This window comes from Episyrphus balteatus, chromosome 2 (genome assembly GCF_945859705.1).
Source record: "Episyrphus balteatus chromosome 2, idEpiBalt1.1, whole genome shotgun sequence".
NCBI classification, from domain to species: Eukaryota; Metazoa; Arthropoda; class Insecta; order Diptera; family Syrphidae; genus Episyrphus; species Episyrphus balteatus.
Window position 1 is genome coordinate 2144287 of NC_079135.1, and position 22073 is coordinate 2166359.

General features: G+C 31.0%; 1 protein-coding gene across 1 annotated transcript in view; it reads right to left on the reverse strand.

Annotated features, from left to right (window-relative positions):
• Window positions 1-4762: 4762 nt before the first annotated feature.
• LOC129909144 (L-lactate dehydrogenase-like) overlaps window positions 4763-22073 on the reverse strand; it is a 73609-nt gene continuing 56298 nt past the window's right edge. The window contains exons 2-3 of the mRNA XM_055986124.1: window positions 5013-5872; window positions 4763-4951 (exon numbers count right to left, since the gene is read on the reverse strand). Of these exons, the coding sequence (XP_055842099.1) occupies window positions 4787-4951; window positions 5013-5849 (1002 nt within the window). The 5' untranslated portion in view covers window positions 5850-5872 and the 3' untranslated portion in view covers window positions 4763-4786. The remainder of the gene's footprint in view (window positions 4952-5012; window positions 5873-22073) is intronic.

Here is a 22073-nt window from a genome sequence, read left to right on the forward strand (position 1 = left end):
AACTAGTTCACCGCCTCTTTAACATTGTTATTAAATTCCAGGTTCACAAGTGACATATTAATATTGTAACTTGAACATTTTTATTATTAATGTTTGCAAAATTTTATTATTTCCTCAGAAAAAAAAGTACGTATACGCCATAGTGACCCATGAGTAAAATTATCAAAGGAACCTCCTAGGTATGTTATTTATTGCTTCATTTTCAAAGTCTTTATAAAAAAAAAAAAACAGCAACGAATAAAGTCTAGTCTAGTTCATAAAATAAAAATCTCAATCTACTATAGGTATTTCACCCACTTTCAACTGTTCAGATTGATATAAAATTAACAACCTACCATTAGTCACATGCATGGCATTAAAAAACACAAACACAATTTCAACTGTAAAAAAAAAATGTAAATAAATTCCTAGCTAATTAAATCACACCATCAGAAAAAGCAGAAAAGTGTAGAATTTACAATGTATGTGTGTGATGTGACACCATCTCATTGTTTTTAACCACAACAAACTAACAATCAGTAATTAACGCGAGTCAATTTTTCTCAATTAAGATCCACTAATTCCACATTATTGCTGCCCAGGATAATCGCAAAAAATAACACCATAAATAACAAGCTACACGAGAAAAATGTTTTTGCTTTTAATTGAAGCTCTACAATAATGCCTCACAAACATACTACACACCGCCACAATATAGGAGTCAAACAGAAAATATACACACAAGAGGACAACAGGACGACCGACGACAGGAGTATATAGAATCACAACAACACAATAATTATTATTGTAACCCATCACATTCCAGATGAATTCCTTCATTCATTGAAAGTGGTGAATGGGAATGAGAGTGGAAGGTGTAATACCACCCACACTTTTAGGTATTCTTTCACATAAAAGTTGATCTCTTATAAACCTCCCTCCCACCGTCGACAGTTAAATAAAACACCATCTATCGCACAAAGCTTTGCAACATACGAACCAACACATTACATTCCCGATTATCGACACACACACTCACACGAACAGTGTCGTGCAATTACACTGGCGACGGCAGGCAGTAGAACGGGAAATGGAGCTCCGACTCGTCGGGATGACTGCGGCGGGAGTGGCAGTCAGGGACAGGATAATAAATCCATTAACATTATGTTTCACCGCAATATGCGCCGTGCCGCGCGCCTTTCAGCACACAAAAGAGCGCCAATTTATGTGTGGGAAAAGTTTTTCCAACTTCAAAGGGACGACAACGGCAAAGTCGTTGTCGTCGTCGGCGTGTCTCTTTGTGTGAATTTCACATTACAACATGTAGATTGGGGTCGTCAGGACTCGCTGTATACGACCGACATCGCACAATCCAGGAGTGAAGGCGAGGGGGGCGGTTCGTTACTCTTGGCTACACATCAGAGCTATAAAAGCAGGGAAGGACTCGAAGGGTGTCCTCTGGAAATGTTTTCATCGTCATTTTATTGCAAACCTTAAATTGTGAATGAAATAGGCGTAATTCTTGACATATCCTCCACAGTCTCATTTCCATAATTTGTTAGGATTACCTTATGCTAATATATGGCGAAAAGGAACAACAACATAAACACACTTACAACGACACCAGCAACATCAACAAGGACAATTTTGTATATACTATATAACGGTGACAAGCGCATAATAATTTACGTACCAACTATTTTCAAATTTGTGGTAAGAAACAGAGACAGAGAAAGAGAGAGATGTCTTTATTTTTTTTTTTGTTTTTTCTTAGGAAAAGCGGATCAGTCAAAAAATGTTAACATGATGAGGATGTTGTGTGTGTTGTTTATGGATGCTTTTTTCTTTTCTTCAATATTTATGGAAATTATATTTAAGAAGATTCCAAAAATAAAATAAGGACTCTCGACTCGATGATGGTGTGAGTGAGAGAGAGAGTCTTTTATGGAAGAACATCAGTAGTAACAGTTTGTTTGATGGCTGGTTATCCTTTTGAACCCTAAACAGATGTTACAATTTTTTGATGTGAAGAGACAAAAATGTTTATGGTCTGTTTAGTAAAATTATGTTTAGGTTGAAGTTTGATCATGAGATTTGAATAATTTGTTAGTTTTTTTTTCATCTTATACAAAAGGATAAAAGTTTTCTATGCGATGTTGTGGTTATTGTGTGACAGCTTTGAAAGCGGTATGTGGGGCTTGAATTTTGATTTCTAGAGAAAAGTTTTGGTCGTCATAGGAAAAGTTTTTGGGAAAATTATTTCTTTTTTAAAAATGTGGGATAACAAAGAAGTCATGTATATTTCTCATTCATCGCGTCTTGCTTTTTGGATTTTTGAAGTAAATCCATTTTAACATACTCTTCTTTTAAATAGACTTGAACTACGTTGAACTTTTAGTTGTTTCTATTTAATTCATTGAGTTTATCAACAATATCAATGCTTTCTTAAAAAATTCTAGAATAAATAAAGATTCATCACTTCGTGAAATACGTTTTCAAAACCGTTTTCAAAAATGAAGATTTTTTACTTCAAGAAGTTTTTTTACAAAATGAAGATTTTCCGTTTCATGATAATTATTTTCAAAAGGAAAATTTTGTGCTTCATGGAGTAACGGCCAATTTCTTCACATGAGTACTAGCCCAGCTTAGTACCCAGTCTAGCTAGGACCGGTACTAGCACTGGTACTCGGTCCTAATGAAAAGTTAGTACCTGAGCATTTCTTCACATTTATAGGACCTGATCTAAATTCACAACGCGGTCCTAAAAAATAATTCGTATAAAACTGGTATAACTGTCATTTTGACAATATTTTGAAGTTTTAAATATATTATTATGATAATTCAGCAAATCAAACAAAACAAAATAGACAAAAACGTTTAAATTTAGTGAAATCACCATTTAAAAAATAATTAAAAAGGATTATAATGACGCTTAAGAAGACCTAACAAGAAAAAATGAAAATAAAAAAAGGTTAAAATTCAAGTTCTCTCAAGAAGTGTCACCATCAAAAATGGGATGTCATGCTCTATTAACTATGAAGTTCGCCTGCCGGAAGAACAATTATTTTAAGTTAGCAAATAAAAATTAGACGTTTGTACCTATGTACATACATATATATTTAAATAAAAATAACATTTTTTAAAAGCGCAGACTTTTTTGTGTGATTATGCCTCAAATAAATCATCGGTGCGAGTCGCGTTGTTAACTATAACTTGAAGAAAGGCGCCGACTTTTTGAGTTGTGGGACAGATGTCGTTTACCAATTCTGCATAAAAAATTAAATCAATTTTCTTCAACAAAAAAAATTACAAAAAGCACAATTTCGACAAAAAAAAAAATATTACAAAATCAGAATAAAAATCAATAAAAGCAAAAAGTATCTATTTGAAAAGACACCAAATCTCAAAACTGCTAATTAAATTTTGAAATAAATGCAAAAAATCCAACCAAATCAAGTATTATCGTCGCTAGACTGTCGATTTTTAGGTTCTAACTTTTAGGAAGTCCTAAGCAAAAATCGGTACCAATTTGACAGTACTAGGGCTTAGTACTTGTGTGAAGAAATCACTTAGGACCGATTTGAGTACTAACGATTGGTATAATAACCAGGTCCTAGCTGATTTTGAGGAGCTAGCTAGTACCGAGTGCTAACTAGTACTCGGTCCTAAATTGAGAGTTCTATAGCTTAGTACTTGAGTGAAGAAATGAGTTGATACCGATTTGAGTACTAACTTTAGGACTAGGACCGGTACCAGCGCTAGGACTCTTTGAAGAAATCGCCCGTAAGTGTTCTTTCAAAATGAAGATTTTTTGCTCCATGAAGTTTGTTTCTAAAATGAAGATTTTTTGCTTTATTATGAAGTATTTTTAAAAAATGAAGATTATTTCCTACAAGAAATCCGTTTCCAAAATGAAGATTTTTTGCTTCAAGAAGTTTGTTTAGAAAATGAAAATTCCGTTTCATGAAAATTATTTTCAAAAGGAAGATTTTGTGCTTCATGAAATACATATGTAAGTCTTCTTTCAAAATGAAGATTTTTCGCTTCATAAAATGAAGATTTTTAGCTTCATAAAATCCCTTTTCAAAACGAAGATTTTTTGCTTCATGAAATCCGTTTTGAAATCGAAGATTTTTTTCTTCATGAAGTCTGTTTCTAAAATGAAGATTTTTTGCTTCATGAAGTTTTTTTTCTAAAATGAAGGTTTTTTACTTTATGAAGTATTTTTCCAAAATTAAGATTGTCCCCTTCAAGAAATCCGTTTTCAAAACGAAGATTTTGTTTCTAAAATGAAGATTTTTTGCTTTATTAAGTATTTTTAAAAAATGAAGATTATTTCCTAAAAGAAATCCGTTTCCAAAATGAAGATTTTTTGCTTCAAGAAGTTTGTTTAGAAAATGAAAATTCCGTTTCATGAAAATTATTTTCAAAAGGAAGATTTTGTGCTTCATGAAGTAAGTCTTCTTTCAAAATGAAGATTTTTCGCTTCATAAAATTCGTTTATAAAATGAAGATTTTTCGCTTCATAAAATCCGTTTTCAAAACGAAGATTTTTAGCTTCAAAAAGTTTGTTTAGAAAATGAAGATTTGCCGTTTCATGAAAATTATTTTCAAAATGAAAATTTGGTGCTTCATGAAGTAAGTCTTCTTTAAAAATGAAGATTTTTTGTTTCTTATGAATGTAGTATGTTTCCAAAACGAAGATTTTTCTTTTCATGAAATCTGTAAAATCCGAATATTAATAAAATTGGAAAATTTGACAAAAATACATATTGGGTAGGATTATAGTAAAAAAAATAAATTTTATTTAAATTTCAAGATTTTTCTGTGCTTCATTTAAGATTTTTGCTGATTTTTGTAATAATTCTCCTTCGGATGGTGTAAGATTAAGTTTTATAATAGAAGTTATTCCATTTGCATGCAGTGCACAAGGCATAGAAAGAAAAATATCTTCTTCAATTCCGTACATTCCCTAAAAAAAAAAAACAAATTTTTTAATAGCTCATAGATAGATTTGTATTTAAAAAAAATACCTTTATAGCTGTTGAAACTGGCATAATAGCACCTGAATTGGTAAAAATCGCATCAACAATTGAAGCACAACTCAATCCAATTGCCCAATTAGTATATCCTTTCTTCTTGAGAATATCTCTAGCAGCATTAATAACTGCTAAATGAACTTCCCTCCATCCTTCAGCATCGTTATCAATCGAACCAATACGTTCATCATAATCTCTCAAATTGATACTATCAATATTAACAGCTGACCAAACTGCAACACTACTATCGCCATGTTCTCCAATTATACTCCCCTCACAAGAAGTCGGTGCAATACTTAAACGTTGTGAGATCAAAAAGCGAAAACGAGCTGAATCCAAAGTAGTTCCACTGCCAAAAACTCGATTTATTGGAAATCCTGATATTTTCCAAGCCAAATAGGAAAGAACATCCACTGGATTTGTTACCATCAAAATTATACTGTCAGGACTTGTTTTAACAATCTGTGGTATAATTCCTCGAATGATTTTTGCATTTCGTTCAAGAAGTGACAAACGTGATTCCTCAGGAAGACCAGAAACACCAGCGGTAATAATGTAAATTCTCGATCCAGCAGTTATGGCGAAATCAGTTCCGCCGGTTATTTTAGCATTTTTGACAAAACTCGAACCATGTTGAAGATCTAGAACTTCACCTTTGACCTTATTTGCATCAACGTCGATAAGGCAGATTTCGTTTGATATTTCCTGGGTAAGAATGCTGAAGGCGCATGCCAAACCAACATGTCCAGCACCGACAATCGTGACTTTGTTGCAACCAAATGACGGAATTTCAGCAATTTGGCTTAAAAGTTGGTCCCTGATTGTTGACATGGTTTTTTGAAATTGGTAGAAGACTGAAAGAAGAAAAAATGTGGTTTTCTATAAAGTCGGTTTACGGACGATAATTTTACGTGTCATAAGAATGTCCTAAGAAACCAAGTTGCGTACAACTTTTTGAATCCAATCATAATTTATAAGAAAAAACTAAAAAAATAACTTTTTTTTCTTCTCTCGTTATATCAATTTTTATATGAAAAGCTTATAAATAAATTACACCATAAAAATTAATATTTCTTCTACTTAAATTTTTACAATGCGTAAAAGGAATAAAATTAATTTAATGAAAACAATCATTTTTAATGAAAAAAGTGAAAAAATCAAACTTTTTTTTATTCCAACACCATTAAATCCATTTTTTATGTAAATCTGAAAGCCTATTATTTCAGCTCAAGATATTCATATCAACCATGTCTGTGCGACACCTATAAAAAGAGCTAGAATTTTTTGAATCCAATCAATTTTCACCAAAAAATCAATCTTTTTCATCTTCTAACACCATTAATTCCATTTTTTTATATGACAACTTGTAATATATTTTAAATTATCTGAAAGCTTATAATTTCACATTGTATATGATGCTTCAATCATAATTCTACGATGCCTAAAAAAAGTTAGAATTTTTTTTAAAGCTAAGCATGTCAAATTTTTCAAACTGAGATTACGGTACTTCCCGCACTGGTGACTGGTCAGTGGTTATGGGCAACAGATCTCCACAGGTGTTTTGAAGTATTTCTGAAGTTTATTAATTTAACATCGTATAGATTGTAGTAAATGTTCCGTTGGGACAAAAAACGTGTTTTCCCGTTGTCCTATGTGTTCTATAATTTTTCAGATTTTTTGAAAGCTCCAAGAAATTGCTAAATATAAGAAACCACCCGAAAATACCTCTAAAAAAGTAGGTGCTATTCAAAAATTCTAAACGCAAAGACTTAAAAAAAATTCCGTATTCGGTTATTATCTTTCAAATGAGCTATTAAAGATTTTTGTATATCCAATAGTTTATTTGTAATTGAAATTTAAGCCGGTAAAGCGGGAGAAAATGGCGTCACTTTTTCGTGAATGCTGCTATGGTTCATAGATTAAAAAAAGACGTTATCACGTCAAGAGGAAAAAGGTTTTAAAATTTTGTTGTCAAAAATACACTTTTTCGCTATCAACTAAACGCATTTTGATGAAATATTTAAAAAGGATCATTACAAGCTTTGATCATAATTACCAGTTCACATGCAAATTAACCCCATTAAAGGTTTCATTTAAAGTCATAAAACGGTTACCACTAAATTGGTGAATAAATAACACATTTCCTCCTGTGTGCAACATTAACACCCATGTTCTTGTTGCAACAACAATAACAACAAAAAAGTAGGAAATAATTGGTTTCTTTTGTCGCAGGTAATTTTAAGGTAAAACCAATTTTGAAATTTTCTCTTGGAAAACCATTTCCCAACAACCTTCGACTGCAGTCGAATAGAGAAAGAGACATAGACTTACCCTTTATTTAGCCAACGAATGTAGAACACCAGTTATATGGTTCTTGTTCTAACTGACACAACCAGCAATGTCATCTGGACACAATTGTGGTTTTCGCTTATACCTAACCTAACCTCGGTCAGAATAGCCATATAGCCAGCCGCACAGAGAACTTAATGTTTCCGACATATCCCACATATACGAAACGGTTGATAGGGTCAAACCTTCCCTTACACACACACTCATGAATCCTTTTTTAGCACACACACATTTATACAACAAGAACCACTTAAACATTCACCTCTTAAGTTTAATTGTGCAATTAAGATCAATATCATACACTGTTGTAGAGGATGACTGTAAGGGAAATGCGAGTCCAATGAGGTGGACATCAGCAGACGCATCAAGGACGAGGACGAAAACGTATAGGAAGGTGTGGTGGTGGCCAGAATGCCAGTGGTAGAATGGCAAGTTGCCTGTGGGCAAAGTTGTTATTCAAAGTCGACATGCTATTGGGGAATACACTGGGAACTGCCACGAGAATGGCGTTATTATTTGTCACTTCATGTGGACACATGCATGGCAGATGCCCGGTCGGACGCATGAGGTTTTCGTTTTCGGCAATTGTGCAACACAGTGTGTCGTCATATTCCCCCAATTGAGTGGTATGTAGTAGGCAATAGGTAGCACATCATATAGCCCAAATCTATTTGTGAAAGTGACGAGTCATGCATATACAACATCTCATGGCCAGCAATCTTCGACATTGCTAACGTTGCTGGAGTTTGGTTTTTGGAAATGTATATACGAGAGTAGGCATCTATCTCTCATAGGATCTCTATACAGGATGTATGAGATGCTAATGAAATTATCTGCAAAACCTCCCCGGACATGATCTTGACACCTGCCACGCAATACCTATGTTGATTTCAAATTATTATGGACTTTAAATAGACATGCGGATATACGTAGGAGAATGAAGACTATAACACTGCACACGATTAGTTATGCATACTTAATTGAGAGATTTAAGGTTAAAAGTGCTAAAAATACATGTTTTGTTTTAAGGAATTTTAGACTATCGATAAGAGGACTTTTTTTTCAATATTGGAGTGCATAAAAAACAATCGTTTTGATACAAAGATGTACCAAAAGTTTTGAAGTTTCACATTTAAAATAGCCTTTATCAAAATATATTTAAAAGTCATGGCCAAAAGCCCTTTCAGAGGCAATCAAATTTGAAAAACTATTTCGAACAGGAAAAAATTGTTCCAATTATGATACTTGCCAAAAAGTTGGCTATTACAATAAGGATGAAGGATCAGAAGAGTCTACAAAACAAAAAAAAAATTTCGAGAAAAAAATGAGGGGGTGAAGATAATCATTTTTGACAACTTACAGAAATAAAATGCACGACTAGGGTCGCACGTACTTGCTCTTATGCTTTAAGTAACTCTAATGTTAAAGCTTTTTATTCAAGAAAATTAGGAAAAATTTGATATTTTCAAGAAATTTCATAGGTAGTGTAAAAAATAAAATCTGTTTTTATAATTAATTAAACTCCGTTTTAAATGATGTTTAAAAAAAAAAAACAAGTATGCCATTTTATTACTTGTATAAAAAGGTATTTTTAGAAAAAAATTTTCGAAAATCGTAGGAGCCGTTTTTTTTTTAAATAATTTCTTATATATAAAAAATTTCTAACATTTTTCAAAAAAAATAGTTGGTATGCCATTTTGAAGAAATAATTAATTTACACATAAAAACTTAATTTCAAAATTTTTCATTAATCCGTTTTCAAAAAATTGATTTTCAAAAAAAAAATTTTGAAAAATTTTTTAAAATTCCAAAAATGCGTTTTTTGAAAATTTTCTAAAATTTTAATATTACCTTTACTTAAACACTTTTTAATGAAATTTTTTTATTAAAATAGGGTAAATGTTGTACGAGATATTCAGAAACGAAAAAAAACCGTTCTACGTTAGGTACCGTTAATAACACGGTGTTACAAAAATGAGGTTTCAAAATATACGCAGGCGGAGACCTATCAGGTTTTGTAGAGCTAGTCGCACTGATTACGAAACGGTATTTGAAAATCCCCTAACACCCCCAAAATCTGGAGTTACGGGCGAAAAACGGTTTTTTGGACCTTCACCCATTGGAAAAATTCTAGCTTCGACAGTTTTTTACCGATAGAAGATAAATATACCTTTTCAACAATGTATAAAACATGTAACTCAATTAAACCACTAAGAATTTTTAATTTATAAAGTTCAAAAATTCCATTTTTTTCGTCATTTGCCCAACTTCGGCATCAATTTAAAGTATATGTTTTCAAAACAACATGCTATTTAAAAAATATATTCTAAAACCATATCTATTTCTCAATCAATCGAGGTATTTTTTGTGAAAATCACTTCAAAATGGGCTTAGAGAAAAAAATTTTTCGATTTCAACCCAGATACAGAAATTCGAACTTTTAGGTAAAGAACAAAAATGTTGTTTCGGCACGTAGTAGGATAACTTGGGCGCCAGGATTTAATAACGGATTATTGTAGAGGAGCTCAATACAAACATTTTTTTCTTTGGGAGGGGGGTCTATCTCTCCCCGTTTAGGTGGGAGGGGCATTTTTCTAAAAAAAAAATTATCAAAATAAAAAAAAATTATTAAAAAACAACGGCAACACTTACAGTAATAAATGATACCATTTCCGAAAGAAAAAATTGTACATTTGATTTTAATTTTTAAAACAATATAATATAACCAATAGTTTTTGAAATAATCGATTTCAAAGTTAAAAATAGGCGAAAAAAAAATTTTTAAAATTCATTTTATACTATTTTTGTGCAGACTGTGAATTTTAGCAAAAAAATTACTCACACAGAAAACTGTATCAATTGATTCCTTATCGAACAGTGAAAACTACATGTTTCTATGTCTTCTAGTTTTTGAGAAAATTGAAAAATAAAAACAAATAAAAACAAAAAATATTTTGAAAAAAGAAAAATCTGATAAAATAATTTTTCAATTTTCTCAAAAACTAGAAGACATAGAAACATGTAGTTTTCACCTAAATTTCCCCTCTAGGGAATCACCAAAAACTGCTAACTACCAAGTTTGAAGAAAATCACTTCACTTGTTTAGGCTGCAGCTCCAGATAGAGACAGACACACAGACAGACAGAATTGCCGGACCCACTTTTTTGGCATTCTCCATCATCGTAATGTCATGTAAAATTGTTATCTCGAGTTCGATTTTTTTTACGAATCCTAAACTTGCCCTATAGTACCTATATCGCAAGTAAAAAATATAACCGAGACCCATGTGAAAAACTTTAAACACACGGAGGAAACAGACCACATAGAATTAAGCAGATCGCACCTTAATTTAAGCGGATTTCTGCATAGTTTTTTTGCTAAGATGACTTTCACCTTAAATTAAGGTGACAAGTCACATTAATTGCTTGAATGCGCAAATTAAAAAAAAAAAACTGGCATCCACCGCGGATCGAACCTACAACTGTTGGGTTACTATGCCAGTGCCTTACCACTGTGCTATCTCACTGTTGGAAATGAGTATGATAAACTGGAAGTAAAGCTAAAGTGTGACTGCATATAATTTCAAAATTTTTATTTTTTGTCGGTTTTTTTAAGATGAAGTTCACATTAAATTTAACTAACTTTAAGTGGAATCACCTTATTTTAAGCGGATATCACGTTATTTTAAAGTGACACTTTTTTCTCCGAGCACTAATGAAATTTTGAATGAGGATTTTGGATGAAGCAGAGATAAGACACAACCCATTTCCGGGTAATGTTGCGTTTTCGCAATGTCATGTTTGAAGACTTCTGGAACCTAACTGATTATAATTTAAAATAAACTAAAAATTGAAAGATAGTTCAATTATCTAATCGACCTGTTTTTGGATTTTTTTGTGAACAAAATTTTTCGTGCTTTTTTAGGACTTTCAAAATTCGATTGAGATAGAATTTTTGAACCCAATTTGTCATTTTGTTTTCAACAATTTTTTCAATACTTAGTGCATTTATGTCTAGTTCATTTTTTCATGAAAATATTCAAATAAAACTGATTTATATTCTATGTAAGAATTTTTTTTAAAATAATTTTGATAATGTCCATTTTCGGTGAGCGTTGCGAAAACGCAACATGAATTTTTCGGAAAACCAGAAGCTTTTCCAAAATTTTTTTTTTCACATTTCTAATAAGAAAATTAGATCAAAAACAATAAGTGTGTAAAATTTCAAGTTTCTAAGTCAACTGTAACTGGTAGTAGGGATGCAAACGATACATCGATGTTTTCAAAACATCGATGTTTTTGTTAAAAACATCGATGTATACATCGATGTTTCTTAAGCCGATACATCGCCGATACATCGACGTTAAATCTGCAAAACATCGACATCGTTCATTTTGTTACTCGTTTTTCTTTTTTTGCATAATAACAGAACTTGAACTCTCAAACTCAATCTTTTTTGTCTAGTGTTCAAAGCTTCAAAGTTTTTTTTTAATGTTTTCATTCAAAAGACTGTTTCTGTGTGTTCAGAAATCAGAACGCGACCATCAGAGGCGTACGTTGAGTTGCCGGGGCTCCGTGACAATATTAATTTTAAGGGGCCATTTCGACATTTTTTTAAAAAGGATATGTATATACGCCTTTCTCTTTTTTTGGGGGCCCCAGAAGTATGATTTGTTGGTCGCTTAGATTATTTTAGTAGCATTTTTTGAGGTCCCTGAGGATATATTTTTTCTACTTTATTTATAATAACAGTTTCCTTCTCTGCATTGTCTCCAGTCAGGGCCCTAGCGTCAGTTGGGGCCTCGGGGCACCGCCCCGCTTGGCCCAATGGTGTGTACGCCTATGGCGACCATTATTGACATGCTTGTGAGTTACGTTCAGAGCTCTGAACGTTAAAAAAATTGATTCCATTTGATTAGAATTGATGGTATTTATATATACATAAATAAAAACGAAAATCGTATTAAGAAAATATGTTTCATTTTGTTGATAAATTTGTCTGTTTTGTGGTACCTAAAAATTGAATTCAACTTAGGTTTTTGGGTTTTAAACAGATAAGACATAAATATTTTGTTCTTTAGATACAGTAGAACGTATTTATGTCCAACAAAAATACATCGGGACAACATCGATGTATCGAAGATAGAACCGATGTTTTTTTAACATCGATGTTGTAAATAAAACATCGATGTATTCAAACATCGATGTTTTTTTTAACGATGTTGCATCCCTAACTGGTAGCCGCCGGAAATGGGTTAAGAACAAGGTTGTTGCCTTTTTAAGAAAAAATTACATTCATAATAAATAGATGAAAAAAACTATGATAAAAATTGTACTTCACATAAAATAAGTAAAAATGAATCTGAGAAGTCTACACATATATTTTAGACAAAAGGGTGTTTTTTTTTTTTGGAAATAATCCGATTCAAGTCTGACAAAATAAATGCTATAAAAGGTACTTTAACGAAATTTAATAAAAATGTTGTATTTGCTAAATACCGTAATCTCAGTGTGGTATTTCGAAATGGTTGGCTTTAAAAAATTCTTACTTCTTTTGTAGTCATCTCAGAAATAAGATTGAACCGTCATTTGAAAGGTGAAATTATAAGCTTTCACATGATATAAAATTTTTTAATAGGTTGTCATTGCAAAAAATTGATTCAATAGCATGTGAAAATAAAATTATACCTACGTGTTTCTTATCTTCTTTAAGATTTTATAGGGTAAATAGGGGTAACACGACATTGAAAAAAGAGGCTATTTTCTAAACGGTAAGTCGTAAAGAGTTGACTTTTTTTAAATGATAGACAAATTTATTCAATAGTTAAAAACGGTATTGAAAACATTCAAAAAAATTTCAGAACCAAGTCTTGAAGGTTTTTTTGCAGTCATAGACCTTTGACAAAGCACTAATTAGAAAGATATTAAAAAAAAATTAGGGGTCTAATACGGATTTTTTTCATAGGCCCTGTATTTTGAAATAAAAATTTTTGAAAAACAACTAATTTTTAGGGACATTTTTGAGTAGTCTTTTATTTTTTTGGAGTTTTTAAAAGTCTGCAAAAAATCTCAAACTTATGGGAAATATAGGTTTTAATCATGCGCATGCATGAGTATTTTGCATAGGCCACTTTTGCTAAAAGTTTAAAAGTTAATATTTTTAAACTAATTTCATGAACTTTTCAAGTTTTTATCCTCTTTTTCATTTGAAAGAGTCGAAAATTAGAAATAAATACAAGAAATGGCGGAACGAAGTCCGCCGGGTCAGCTAGTATAACAATATATTATTATGATATAAATATTTTGTTAACATAATAAGGGTATGTTAACAAAATAATATTATGTTGAAAAAAAAAAAAAAAAATTTTTTTCGAACTTTTGATTCGTTCTTAATAATAATGGTCTAAAATAAATTTTCCCTATTAAAACAATAAAGAGGTGTATTGATTTTTTCCATTACAATGTATCAAAGATAGATATAGGATATAAACTCTGTGATGCCATTTAAATGCAAACAAACCACAAATATTTATAACAAATTTTGCATAAGTAATTGCATACAAGCATTTGTCCAAAGAAACCCCAGGTATTTGGAATGTTTCAGTATCTTGTGAATCCAAAACATACCTAAATAATGTACCTACAATTCTCTGCTTACAGGATATTGTTGTATATAGCTTTTACATACTTTCATATTATTTTGTGGAAAATTCTTTCTTGACACCAGATACAATTTGGAAAACAAAAAATGAACATTTCAATACAGTTACAAAAGAAATATTCTGTTTATGATGACTTTTAAAATAAAATTACTATTTTCGTTTGTTTTGAAGTTTCAAATCAAGGATGAATTAAAATATCTATCAAGCAAAATGACAATATTTAAAAATAACTTGAAAAAATAAAAATAACAGCACTTTTTACAATCTGAATAGTCTGTTTACAAAATATCGCCCTGAGGAAAATCAAACAAAAAAATGCACAATTTTCAATCCTGGAAAAAGTTTGTAGAGGCACAAAATTAAAACAAACATGAAAAGCAATCGTCCAAAACTGCGAAATAAGCAATTTTTCCAATCACTATAGGACTAAATAACTATTCAAGTAAGAAACAAAATTTAAAACCTTTTTCAAGGTCGTATGAATATGTTTATGAGTTTTTATTTATCGTTCCAATATTTGTGTGTTTTGATAGAAAATGTAGGTATTTTTAAAATCGATTTTATTTTAAATTTTAATAAATTAATAATAATAATTTAAAACTAAAAATATATTGAAAGCAACTGACTGAAAACTAATTTTAAATCAATTTGAAAATTATTTTCGATGGTTTTGAAGCTAACAAGCTGTTTTTTGAGCTTGGAGTTGAAGTCATTTGACTATTTTATTGAAAATTTAAATCGACTTTAAATTTTTTGCAATTGGTTTGAGACTCATTTGCAATCTGTTTAAAATGAAATTATTTGCAGAGTTAAAAGTTCACATATTCTAAATTGAAAAGTTTTTGAAAATCTTCAATTTTTCTCAAAACCATACTTCACCCTTTAAAACGTCTAAATCGAAAATAAAAATGCTTCCAGCTAGCAGTAAACTAAATTTTTTTTTTCTATTTCCAAAGTATTCCGTGCTTCCAGTTAATTCACTTTTGTGTTTCTATTTTTCTACAGTTTCAGGCAATTTTAAATTTTGTATAATGTTTACTTTTCAAAGATATAAATTGGAAATGCAAAATTTAAACAAAAAAAAAAAAACTCTCAACATGTGTGGAAAGTTAATTTTTGTCCAACAAAGGCAAATCTTTGCATATAAAATAGTTATTTTGTTGCAAATAATAATATTGGCAGTCAAACATTCATTGAATTTTAATGAATAAGTTTAAAGTGCGGGTGTGTTAGCAAATATGCCAAAGGGATAAATATCAACGCTGACAGTCTACCTCATCATTTGCATTCGTCATTGCGAGTTGCACCATTAATAGAAAACGGATTCACTTGAATACGTCGACGTCATCGTGATCGTTGGCGTTGCCTTTGAGGATGTCATGATGCGTTGACGTTCCACAGAAACACTTTCATTATTGTAATCAATCAACGGTACTTTATCTTTGAACATCCTTATCCTTCATCCAACACACACATGTCGCATATCCCCATTCCATCCAATGCAGGATATTCTGCTTACATGCATCCTTTTAATTCAACAACAGTAATAAAAAGAAAACAATATATGTCGCTGAGTGCGATGTTGATGCTGCTTGGTGCATATATCCTTTATGTTTGATGAAACGAAATGCATGCATATAAAATTGCAACAGCACTCGAATTGATTTTCAAAATTACTTTTACTTCTATCTGTTTGTGGATGTGAATGTGTAGCTGTGGTAACTGTGTATATTGCTGGTAGAAAGTGGACTTCATTTCATTTTCAAGAAGATATTATGGCTGCGCTGCGGCATTTCAAAAAGAATTGCCTCATCCTTTTTGATAGCAAAAAAAATTAAAAATATAAAAAAAAACTCACTCTCAAATTCTATCTATATAAATGAGTGAATACTGAGGAAAAGAAGGATATTCATGAAGCTTCCCCGCTTAGCTGGACAAAGAAGATGCAAAAGGCTAAGATATTAAGAAAAATATATAATTTTTTTTACTTTGTGTTTTTCTTTTTGTTTTGCATTCAAAAGCAAAAGAAAAGATTAATTTTTCATGGTGCTGTTGGTGATTAAGGAAAATCTTTGAGTATGCTTGAAATTGAAGAAAAAAAAATTATATTTTGAGAGGATAACACTGCAAAATGTCTTAAGATTCTTTATCAACAGTCTTACAAAGGTTGGGCCCCGGCGGTGCAGCTTTTTTAAAAAAATTGTAAATGCAACTAAATTTTAAATAAGAACAATTACAAAACAATACAATTCATTCTTAAACTTATTTTAAATGTCATTAAATCTTCTATATTTCTATATACCACCACGGTTGTAAATAAAATGCATTCGTTTTCGTTTAAAAAAAAAATAAAATTAAATCTAAAATTAAATTGCCCTCCAAAACAAGTATGCAGTTTTGATTGATATATTAACATGCATTTTTAGAAAATTTGATTTTTCAAAAAAAAAAATTTTCAAAATTTTTTTAAAAATCCAAAAATTATTTTTTTGGAAATTTTATTTAGGAAATTTTAGTTTTGTTGAAATCGAATAAGCAGTTTAGGAGATAATCGGATTTGAAAAAAACCGTTCTATGGCAGGTACCGTTATTAATGATTTTCAAAAAAAAATTTTTCATTGAAAGATAGAACTTAGCTTAAAACTAACATTTGAATTTTTTAAACGAAATCGTTAGAGCCGTTTTCGAGATATCTCAATTTTACTTAAATCGGTATATGACAAGTACCGTTATTTTTGGTCCAAAAAAATTAATTCCAAAAACCCCTCTGGAGAGTCGCCAAATAACGATACATACCAAGTTTGACATTAATCGGTCCATCCGTTTAGGCTGTAGCTCCTTATACAGACAGACAGACTGACGCACAGTGGTTCCCTGATGGAAAAAACCCCAAAAGTGAAACATTTTTCATAATTTTTTTTATTTGTTTTATTGATTTTACATAATAATTAAGTACATAATGCATAACTTTTAACTTTTTGCATAGCCTGGGTCTCGATTACATTTAACTCAAAGTGGATCCTTTAAAATTATCGAAATTAAGATTATTTTTTTTGCAACTTTTGATGTGTATAATTTGAATGAATACAGCTTTTTTGAAATAGAAAAATGTATTAGATTTTGTTAATGGTATAATTGTCCTTAGTTATGCATTTACTGTTTGTTGGATTTTTTTTTTTCAGTTTCAAGTTCAGTTTAGTCAGCATTGAAAGCCTGTTGAAAACACTATTTATGGTGTTAAAATAAATTCCGCCCAATACCGCCCTGGCTTGCTAGAAGCTTTTAAGTGTTAGATTACGTGTTCCTGAAATGCACTTCTATGATAACACTCGTCAACAAAATTGAACTTTTTTTTAACAAGAACCAAGATATACTTTTCTATAGGTTTTTGATGTGCTGAACTCGAATCCGCAATCAGAAAAATTGTATAAGCCTTCATTCTTGAGATATTACCGTTAAAAATGAAAGAAAATAGGTTTTTTTTATAACGGTTATATTTCAAGAACGGAGGCTAATAGAATTTTTCTGACTTCAGATTCGAGTTCAGCACATAAAAAACCTATAGAAAATTATATCTTGGTTCTTGTTAAAAAAAATCAATTTTGTTGGCCAGTGTTATCACAGAAGTTCATTTCAGGTAGTGTTTCAGGAACACGTAATCTATCTTGTGGCAAAAATCTTGTTGACCAGTGTAATTTTTTTAATTTAAGTATTATTTTGCTTAGATAAAATTATAATATGGTATAGTATTATCAAGAAAATGTTTTCAGCTGGAATTAAACATAGTAAGGCACAAAATAAATTTATTTAGTGTAAAAATGACTTACATCGTGATATCATTGCTGCAGAAAAGAAATTAAAAACTTAAATATGTTATTCTTAAAGTTCAGTTATTTATTTTGTCTTGATTGAATTTGTATGCAACTTTTTGTTAAATAAACTTCTTTTTTACCTATTATTTCTAGCTTTCAAAGAATATACCCATAAAAAATCTCAGTTCAGATAATAATCATTTGACAGTTTTCATTAATATGCTCTGCAAAATCTTTCTAGACAGCTTAATGGAAAATCAATGAGAACAGTTTGGAACCAAAAAAAAAAACTTTTTACTATGAATAGTTCAGAACAACCTCACTGAACAAAACGAATGACCACTTATAGCACCTAACAGCATTTGGGAGTGAATCCGATCTAAAAAGATTTTTTTCAAATCACTACTTTTTAATAAAAGTTTTAAATATCAATATTTTTTTACGAAGGCTCCTTATTTTTATATCATGAAGAAGAGCTTGTTTTATTCCACTCACATTTCAAATTTCAACAAAATCGGTCCACCCGTTTAGTTTTTACAACTTTTTTCCACTTATTCCATAGAGAGGAACCACTGTGAGACGGACTTCCGGGACTAACTTTTTTTGGCATTGTCTACCATCGTAATGTCATTTAAAAATGTTATCTCAACTTTTTTTTTTTGTACAAATGCATAACTTGATATATAGTACCTATATTGCAAGTAAAAATGATTTTTTTTAATGCATTTGTTTTTCATTTCAAATTAAAAAAAAATATTTATTGCTTGAATTGAAAAAAAAAAAATAAAACTGCAAGTGAAAAAAATTTGCATTAAAAAAAATTTTATTAACTAATACCTAAAATAAATAATTTATTGCAAACATTTTATTTTAGATGCAATTAAAATTTTTGTTAATGTAAATATTTTTCAATAATTGCATTAAAAAAAATATTTGTTGTACCTATCTAAAAATATTTTACATTAAAAAAAAAATGTTAATGCAACTGAAAAATATTTGGATTTTAAATAAAATTTTTATTGGAAATACAAATATTTTGCATTAAAAACAAATTTTATTGCAAATAAAAAATTTTCTGAATTGAAAAAATATTAAATCCATAATGTGTGCATTTTTTTTAACCCTCTGTCGGCACACGGCACAGTGCGGCGACTAGTGGAAAAAAATCAAAAAAAAGAATTTGCCAAAAATGTGAAGCAAGTATGCCAAATTCAAGGTATTAAGTCTGAATGAATAAATCGACAGTTAATTTATGATAAAGTTCAATTTTCTGTTGTCAGAGATCCTCAGAAGATCAATAAAAAAAAAACAAACAATTAGAGTAAGATTTGTAGTTACCGGTTAAAAGACCATTTACTGAAGAAAAAAGGAACATATGATATTTTTTTTGCTAGGTTCACATTCAGGAGAGAAAATATAATTATTCTAACTGCATATTTTTTTTCTACATGTAAATTTAAATTTTTTTTTAGAGTCCATATCAGCTTCTTTGTTCGTGGTAAGTACTAACTTTGATAAGCCATATATTTTGAGAGGGGCCAGATGGGAAAAAAGTGTTTTTATTTAAAGAAAGAAAACAATTATATCTTTTAAAAAAAGTAAGTTTTGTCTGCAGAAACTTGCGCTTTCTCTTGCAACAAGTGTTTGTTTACGAGTATTTTTTACATAATGTGTTCAGCTAGGGAGCTTTTTGATGTTTGTTTTTCCAACCCAACAGCCCGATTGCGTGGTGTTTTGCAGTTAATGAAGTCAAAACTAAATATGCAATCAAATTTAGAGCCTGAAAATCAAGAAATCTTAGCAAAACACTTGTTTTCTTATTTTTTTCCCGAGTTCCCATACATACAAGTTCCTGGATCGAATCATGTATACAAAAGTAGGCGTGGCAGGGGGCGAATAGGGTCGACACTATTTTGTACTTTTGAACTCGCCTAGATAATCAAATTTCTTCAATTTTATTCAAATTGTGCAAGCCGTTTTCTAGATATAAATATGCACACTCAGAAGTGGGCGTGGCAGGGGGCGTGGAAATTTCGCTAAAGTTTGTAAAACGTGTTGTTATTAGGTACATTAAAAAACAATTTTTTTTCCAACATCTCCATACAATCAACGCACTGTGCACGGGTGCGAATTTGGCAGGACAAAAATTAAAAGAGGTCACAAAAAAGTGTCTTTCTTTATAAGGGTAAAAATACATTTTTTTTTTGAATTGTGAGTACATTATTCGAATTTCTCGGAATATTCTATACATCAACTTCATTTATGATTCTTTATAAAATAGTGAGACCGTAAAAAGTTCTAGCGACATGAAAAAGTATAAACCATATTCGCAAAAAAGAGGTGTGCCTACAGAGGGTTAATATTCGTCGAATTTCTTACAGTTTTTCGTATTAAAAAAAATATGCACACATGCACACATTTTGCATTGAATTTTTTTTTTCAATACAGAATATTTTTTCAATGCAAATATTTTTCAGTTGCAATAAAAATTTATTTTTAATGCAATTTTTTTCCAGTTGTAATACATATATTTTTTTGAATGAAAGCAATTTTTTTTTTTGTTGCAATAATTTTTTTTTTTATTTCAAATTTCTTTTTTTTTCAATAATTGATATTTTTGCAACCCTTTACACAATACATACTTAAAAACACGAATTATAAAAAAAGGAGAAAATAAATTGGAAAGAATAAATGCACTACATAACACATCCTCTACGAAATAAGCTTCAAAACAAACACTCGGAATATATTACAATTTAATGGTTTAAACAACTGAGCCAACGCGGATAAGAAAAAATCCATATTGTAGCTTCTTTAACGAAGAAGGACTCTCTCTACCAAGGATATATTATATTTTATTTAATAATACATCCTTGAAGTGCACTCACGTTCAGGAGCAAAGACCCAATAAAACCAGAATCACTAGGGACAACCACTAAAACAGAGGCAACAAAAAAAGAAAGTTACACTGCACCAAATATGTAATCCACCCACAGTAGCAGACTTACAACATATTGCCACACAACACAACGAAACTCTGGGCATGATAAATAATTCGCAACAATTCAAGTGCAATATTCTGTCGACTGTTTTTCTTTGTTTTCTTTTTCGATTTTTTTTTTTTTTTTTTTTTTCTGGTCTGCGCTTGGCATTCAAGATATTATGTGCAACTGGACCAACAGTGATGCCAATACATCATCGTCGTCGTCCTTTAGTTCAATGGTCCCATAGGGCTCCCTCTGCTTTCTTCTCGATCGATAGTGTAAATTCTCAAGAGGATTTCATTTTAGAGTAAGATCCAGGACATTTATGTCAAATTGTGTCTTCATTTTGATTTCAAGTGAAAATTAAGACCCCAAAACGAAGTTCATGCCAAAACCGCACAACTTTTAGAAAGTTTTCATCTTTTATGAAATTCAAGCTTCTTAAAATTCAAGTTCACTTGAATTTAGCCTTTTTCTCTATTCTTTAATGACTGACGACAGAACAACCGAATAACTTTTCTACTTCATCTTTTGCTCATCAAGATGATGTACTTTTGTAACTTTTAATGAGACATGAATAAAATCAAATACACGGAGTATATTATCATAACCCAGGAACAGCATCAAGTGCAAGGATTCATCCATTTCCATTCATTCGAGGAAGGAGCTCATCACAGTGCATAGGAATCTATCCTGTCGCATAAATTCATACAAAACAAAGACCGCTCCTTGTGTGGTGGTTAGGTCCTTTCTGTGGCAAAAGGATTCCTCTCTATTATCTATGTCGTGTGTGTCGTGTCTATGCGTTGTATAGCAACGACTGACGACGACGGCAGCGGGTAGTAGTATTATGATGTTTGCTTGTTTTCGAATAAGGATATAAATTCGCACACAAACTATTTGTGTGTAGTGTCCTGAAATTAATTATGACGTTCACATTTGAATGGATTCGAGGAGGAGGAAGAGTCCTGGATGCTGCTCCCAGAGTCGTCCTTTCACTCTAGAGGGAGAGCCTCTGACTAAGTCACATATTATATCTATTCCATTGAATGTGACATCACAGCATGTGTCATTTGTGTGTTTGTTGGAATATGATGCTGATGACGCTGATGATGCGACAAAAGCCATAGGAGAGGACGTTTCAGCCATATCATCAGGCCAGAAGCCAAGCACAAACTTTCGCAATGGGATTTAGTGTAAAATAATTATTTTGACAAGCACCCGAACTGCACTGCATTGCATTCGTGTG